The sequence below is a fragment of the Mastomys coucha genome, unplaced genomic scaffold, assembly GCF_008632895.1.
Source record: "Mastomys coucha isolate ucsf_1 unplaced genomic scaffold, UCSF_Mcou_1 pScaffold15, whole genome shotgun sequence".
NCBI lineage: Eukaryota > Metazoa > Chordata > Mammalia > Rodentia > Muridae > Mastomys > Mastomys coucha.
This window is the reverse complement of record NW_022196897.1, coordinates 104,255,964-104,262,864: the sequence shown is the minus strand read 5'-3', so window position 1 is coordinate 104,262,864 and position 6,901 is coordinate 104,255,964. Positions and strand designations below refer to the sequence as shown.

At 41.5% G+C, this 6,901-nt stretch overlaps 1 protein-coding gene and 1 pseudogene across 4 annotated transcripts in view; both read right to left on the bottom strand.

Annotated features, from left to right (window-relative positions):
- Window positions 1–6,901, bottom strand: part of Rad51 (RAD51 recombinase) — a 21,212-nt gene that overhangs the window by 10,813 nt on the left and 3,498 nt on the right. For 2 of the 4 annotated variants that reach the window (XM_031371495.1, XM_031371497.1), the window contains exons 2-4: window positions 6,332–6,399; window positions 6,154–6,242; window positions 1,461–1,598 (exon numbers count right to left, since the gene is read on the bottom strand). In XM_031371495.1, the coding sequence (XP_031227355.1) occupies window positions 1,461–1,598; window positions 6,154–6,240 (225 nt within the window). In that variant the 5' untranslated portion in view covers window positions 6,241–6,242; window positions 6,332–6,399. The remainder of the gene's footprint in view (window positions 1–1,460; window positions 1,599–6,153; window positions 6,243–6,331; window positions 6,400–6,901) is intronic. The other 2 variants (XM_031371499.1, XM_031371496.1) reach the window with 1 other exon arrangement.
- LOC116092694 lies at window positions 3,921–4,041 on the bottom strand (annotated as a pseudogene).

The following is a 6,901-nucleotide window of genomic DNA, read 5'->3' as shown; positions in this document are numbered from 1 at the left end:
GACAAGGTCTCACTATGTAGCTCTGGCTGTGAGGGAACTCACTCAGAGATCCACCTGCCTCTATCTCCTCAGTGCTGGGATCAAAGATGTGTGCCACCAGGCCTGCTTTCCATTTTCACTTTCCCTTCTCTTCTAACACCTCTTTAGACATTTTCTCTGTTCAGATACCTATAGGCTTTCTTAAGTCTGAAAAGGAATCAGTCAGCTTGCTTACTGGTCCAATAAAACAAAATTAACTTTAAAACAAAGCTCCACAATTTTCATGTGAATAAAAAGCAGGATTTTTTTGGGGGGTGGGAGGAGAGGAGGAGTGGGGCTTGGTGCCTTTGCTCTTATACTTGGCAGAATACTGTCTCATGTTTGCGTATCTTCTCACACATCTGTCCCGAGGCCAGAAAAAAATCTCTGTGTAGAAGCTCCAAGGAATTGTGAGATACTTGACATAGGTGCTGGGAACTAAGCTCAGGTCCTCTGCAAGGTTAGAATATACTCTTAACCATGAGCATCTTTCCAGACCCTTCACACTGTCGCTCCGCCTTTTGAAATATTACATATTAATATAGGCTAATAAAAACATTAAAAGATACTGTGGATATATCCTGTTACCTTGATATTTTAGTTGTTGTTAGGACTGAACCTATGACTTTAGCATGCCAAGTTACCATGTGACTTTTTATATCAACATTTTACCAATGTCATTCTCTCTCTCTCTCTCTCTCTTCCCCTTCCCCCCCCGGTGGTATTGATAATTACCTGAAGCCTAGCACATACTAGGCAAGTACTTTTCACTGAAACATGTACCCAGCCTCTCTTTTTACATTTTATTTCTGACACAGGGTCTCACTCAGTTAAGTTGGTCAAATTGGCCTACATGAACTCACTCCGAAGCAAAGACTAGCTTCCAACTTCCTGTCCCACACCCGTAATAGTTCAAACTACAGGCTTGTTCCTTACAATGTAGCATCAAAATTCTTTTATAAACCTATTTTAGGGGCTGAGAAATGGCTTAAGAACACTTGCTGTTCTATCAGAGAACCAAGGTCTGATACCCAGTACCCACACGGTGGCTAATGAACATCTGTAAGTCCAGTTCCAGGGGATCTAACACCCTCTCCTAGCCCCCCGAAGGTAAGTATGTGGTGCACATGCCAAAACGGTATATATATAATATTTTTAAATATAACTCTGAGGTGATATCACATTCAAAATGATAAGATGCACAACCTTACCAGGGGCTAGTGGGAACATGTTTTTGGCAGTATTTATGTCAAATCCCACAATACTGCAATTCTCCACAGAAAATCAGAATTTAAGATAAAAACTGTCAACAATCACTTCTGGAATGGAAACCAGGTAATAAGAGAAAGGGAGAGTGCTAAGGGCTGTCACTATACATCACTGTGCACTAATCATTCTCACTAATGCCTCTGCCCTCTCCACCATCTCGTGGGTATACTTACCAGAATTTTGTCAGCTTTGGCTTCACTAATTCCCTTAATATTTATTAGTTCCTTCTTTGGTGCATAAGCAACAGCCTCCACCGTATGGTAACCGGCTTCTTCTAATTTCTTCACATCATTGGCATTTATGCCACATTGCTGTAAGAAACAATGAATGAAGTTAGGCCTCTTGTCTAACATGGATAGTACACCTCAGAAAGGTGTTTGAAGATCAATAATATAGCAAAACCCCTTAAAAGTTTGACCATACATGAATCATTAAATAACAAATTAAAGGCGTATGCCTTTAATACTATCACTTAGAAGGCAGAGGCAGGTGGAGCTCTGAGTTTGGGGCTAGCTTGGTCTATAGAATGAGTTCTAGGATAGCCAGGGTTGTTACCCAAAAAATCCCTGTCTCGACAAAACCAAAACCTGTTAATGACTTTTTAATAAGTGTGTTACAATTTTCCTCTTAACCCGGCTAGACCCCAAATAATTAAGACTGGACTATATTTTTATGTACCAAATCTGTAAGGACACAACAACTGAGCAAGTATTACTTCATTTTAATCTTCTATGCTAATCTGGCTACTTCCGAGCCAAAATCTCTGAGATACTTGCATTCTATGGCTGTGCCTGCTCCAGTTGTTTTCTCATGGTGTCTCCAGGACTGTTTCCCTGAGGCTAACTCCTACCTCCTCTCTCTGCTGCCCTCTCCCCTGGGTGGAAAGAAGTCTAGTCCCATTTTCTCTCTTGCTCAGTCACTGGCTGATTGGCTACCTTTATTGACCAATCAAAGAATAAATGGGAGCAGCGCTCATATAACATTGAGGCAAGAGATAAGAGTAAGGACTGAGCCGGGCAGTGGTGGCACATGCCTTTAATCCTAGCACTTGGGAGGCAGAGGCAGGCGGATTTCTGAGTTTGAGGCCAGCCTGGTCTACAGAGTGAGTTCCAGGACAGTCAGGGCTATACAGAGAAACCTTGCCTCGAAAAACCAAAAAAAAAAAAAAAAAAAAAAGAGTAAGGACTGTAACCAGATATGGGGGCCCAGAAATCAGCAGTTGAATTACACAGTGCAAAATATCATTATGTCTTTAAAAAACAAAAAACAAACAAACAACAACAACAACAAAAACCCACCAAATTATCAATTTTTTCATTATCTAAATTAATAGTTTTGGACTGGAGAGACAGTGAGATGTGGCAGTGTTAGGGTTACCCTGAGGAGGCTGAGACAGGTAGATCTCTAAGACTCACTAGAGAGGCAGCCAGACTAGTCTAACCAGTGAGCTCCAGGCCAAAAACGGTGTCACCAAAAAAATCAGAAACAGAGGAAAGGAGGGAAGAGAAAGGGGATCAGTAGGGCAAGTTAAGGTGATAGGGGTGATGGTCAAAATACATCATAAACATAACATAACAAAGCACATCAATATGCAACTTAACATATGCTAATTTAAAAAAAGAAATCACCCCCGAAAAGGGGGCCATGGGAAATAGGCATGAGTGTTGGCCAGCCTAGGTTCCCAGTATCCACATGGTGGCTCATAACTGCCTTTATCTCCAGTTTTAGGAGTATCTGAAGCTCATTTCTGACCTCTCTGGGTACTAGATAGACACAGAGGTGGTGTACACATTCATGAAAGCCAAACTCTTTTATACAAAAATAATAAAATAAATCTAAAAATTAAAAAATAAAATAAATACATCACACAAAAAGACAGGTAATGCTGGTTATATGCCTACAGTCACACTCAGGAGGTGAAATTAGGATTAGGAATCAAGGTTATCCTCATCTACACAATGAACTCAAGGCTATGTTAAGCTACAATTTTAATCTTAAAATTAAAATAAATATCTAGGCTGAGGGTGAAGCTCATTGGTAGAATATTTGCTGTCCTAACTTGCTTTGTATTGCTTTGATAAATACCATGACCAAAAGCAATTTGGGGAGAAAGTGTTTATTAGACTTTATAGCACACAGTCTGTCCTGAAGGGATGATGGGACAGGAACTGAAATACAGACCATGGAGGAGCACTGCTTATTACTGAAATGTAATAGCTTCCTCAGTTTCCTTCTGTATACAGCCCAGGGCTGGGCCCTCCTACATTAATCATTAAGAAAATGACCCCACTGTAAAAGTAACTTTTAATCACCTCATGTAATTGTTACATGAAGGCTTATCTGAAGGCTTACTGCTTGTCTGCTAACCTAAGCCTAGTCCTGGAAGCCTTCATACAATCTTATCTAGGCTTAGAATGTTTTCAGCCTGAGACTTGCTACTTACTGATAAGCTCATACCCTTTTTAGTTCTTTCTGAACTCTAGCTGGCTTGTTCAACTTAGCTGGCTCAAACTCCTCTCCAAGCTGACTGATTCAACCTGGCTTCTCTCAGTTTCTTACTAAATCGCTCTGCTTGGCCTCATACTAACTTTGGCAGTATGTTCTTTTTTTTGTTTTGTTTGTTTGTTTTTTTAAGCCCATAGCACCTGTATTCCCAGGCGGTCTCCCATCCAAGTACTACTAACCAGGCCCAACCCTGCTTAGCTTCCGAGATCAGATGAGATTGGGTGCGTTCAGGGTGGTATGGTCATAGTGGCAGTATGTTTTAATCTTCTGGCTCTTTCTCATTCTTTGGCTCATTTTGTCTTGACCTGTGTTTAGCTTTGGTTGTGCAGAACGAGCCCCAGTGCCTTTAAAAGTCCTATTTAAAAAGTTACTGGGTAGAAAATTTATTTTATTTTCCTGTTAAAGAAGTAAATAAATCTTTTTTTTGTTTTGTTTTTTGTTTTTTTTTTGAGACAAGGTTTCTCTGTGTAGCCCTGGCTGTCCTGGAACTCACTCTGTAGACCAGGCTGGCCTTGAACTCAGAGATCCACCTGCCTCTGTCTCCCAAGTGCTGGGATTAAAGGTGTGTGCCATCAGTGCCTGACAAGAAATAAATAAATCTTAAATGAAACAAAACATGAAGGCTGGAGAGATGACTCAGCAGTTAAGAGTGGTTGTTGCTGTTGTAGAGAACTGGAATTTAGTTCCCAGAACCCATTTCCCACAACCAACTCTAACTCCAGTTCCAATAGATTTGACACCCTCTTCTGGCCTCTTTGAGTATCCACCCATTTAGACTTAGCCGAATACACACAAATGATCTTTTTTCCCCTGAAAACTTACTTATTTTTATGTATATGGTTATGCTGTCTTCATATATACCAGTAGAGGGCATCAGATCCTGTTATAGATAGCTCTGAGCCATGATGTGGATACTGGCAACTGAACTCAGGTAGGCCCTGAGCAGCCGGTGCTCTTACCTGAGCCATCTCTCCAGCCCCTCACAAATAATCTTTAAAAATTAGTTATGACCAAGAACTTTCAATGAAGGTGGAAGGAGAGAGTAGTGCCAGAGTTTGAGAGAGGGCCTCACACAGCCCAAACCTGTCAGGAACAAATGACAACCTGGGGCTCCTGATTCTTTCTGCTCCATTTTGGAAGTAAGCGCCACTAAGCTCATCTCATTTAAGTAGTTTCCAGAGTCTTGAGGTTCAGGTAGACTGGAAAATTATATAAATCGAAACAGAAGATCCAGGTGTTTACTCCCACAGGGCCAGTCCTTTGTATAGCAGGCAGAAATATTGTACAAATTTAGTATGTGCTATTGTTTTGCTTGTGTGTGTGTGTGTGGGGGGGGGGATATATGAGCTTGTGGTCATGTGCATATAGATTTGTGTGTACATGCATGGAGGCCAGGGGTGTCTGCCTCAGTCATTTATTTTGGGAGACAGGGTCTCTTACTATAGATGATTCTCACTGATTGCTAGACTGGCTCACCAAAAAGCCCTAATGATCTTCTAAGAGCACAGGCATTTGCCACTCTGCCTGGATTCTATGGGGGCTGGGGATCCAAACTGAGGTCTTCATTGTTTGCACGGCACGGACTTTACCCACAGAGCCATCCCCCCCAAGCCTCTTGTTGTTCTGCTGCTGCTACTTTTTTGTGGCTTGTTTGAGACAGGTTTCACTATACAGCCCTTGTCCTGGAACTTGCTATGTAGAGCAGGCTGGCCTCCAAAAGAATTCTGCTTCAGCCTTCCAACTGCTAGAATTACAGGTGTGAGCCATCATACCCAGCTAATGCCTCATATGTATATTTTTTCTTCTGCTATCTTCCTTTATATTTGCAGTATGAAACACAAGCTCTGCACACATACTTGCACGCTCACACCAGCCAGGGGGAGGGAGCTGGGACAAGGCCACTTGGCAGCAGTGCTGGAACCCTCAGTGCATGGGGTACCCAGCAACCCCCATTCTGGGCCTAATGCTTCATATTCTTAGTGCTGAGTCCTAAAATAGAGGTGAGTCTTACACCTTAACAACCCAGCACCCTTTAGTCTGCCCAATGACAGCCTGTGCATTCCAGGGTTACACCAGACTCCCCATTAGCATTTTTATACTTAGTATAAGTAGCACAGACATTCTACTATGGGATGCTAGGCCTTTGTTTCTAAAGTTCAGCTCTTAGGGAGAAAACAGAATAGGAAGAGGATTGGCGAGAAACTTGACCAGACATGTTTAGCAACAATCCTGTGCTTTTCTGTAGAAACCTTGACAACTTCCTGAAACCTCAATTTAATTTCTGTAAAGGTTAATTTCTTCCATTAGGTAGAAGAATTTATTACAGCATTATAATTAAATACTTAGCAACTAAGAACATACCTCTAACCGTGAAATAGGTTGTGGACCAAAGCTTTCTTCTTCCACTGAAGTATCTGCATTTGCTTCAAGCTGCATTTGCATAGCCATTACTAAAAAATACAGACAGGCACCAGAATGAGTGAAAATAAGAGATATATTCTGGGGTAATTAAGAACTGCAAGTTTAGTTCCCAACACACCTTTGAAGACCTATGCACAGGTTAAGATCAACTGCTGCTCTTACAGATCCAGGTTCAGTTCTTAGCACCTACAAGGAAATTCATAAGTGTTTATAACTTCAGTTCTAGAAGATTCAGTATCCTCTTCTGACCATGCAGGCACTGGACAGGAGTGTTATGTTTTCAGGCACAGAAACAAAACATTCAAACACATAAAATAAAAATAAGCTTAAAATAAACAAACAAAAAACCCAGGCATGTCTGACCTACAGCCTTGGGCTGCACGCTGCCAAGGATAGCCCATTCAAAACAGATTTTTTTTTTACAAGGCAGCAAGTTCCAAGCTTTTCCTATACTACAGGGTGAGTAAAATTCCAAAACACAGAATGTTTTCATCTTCTTGGAACAGAGGAATTCTTGAACTAGATACATAAAGCAACATCAATCTAAAAGTGAACAGTATTTCTACCCTTGAAAATGCAGGCCGGAAAGGACTGGCAAGATGGCTCAGCGGGTAAGAGCCCTGACTGTTCTTCCGAAGGTCCTGAGTTCAAATCCCAGCAACCACATGGTGGCTCACAACCACCCGTA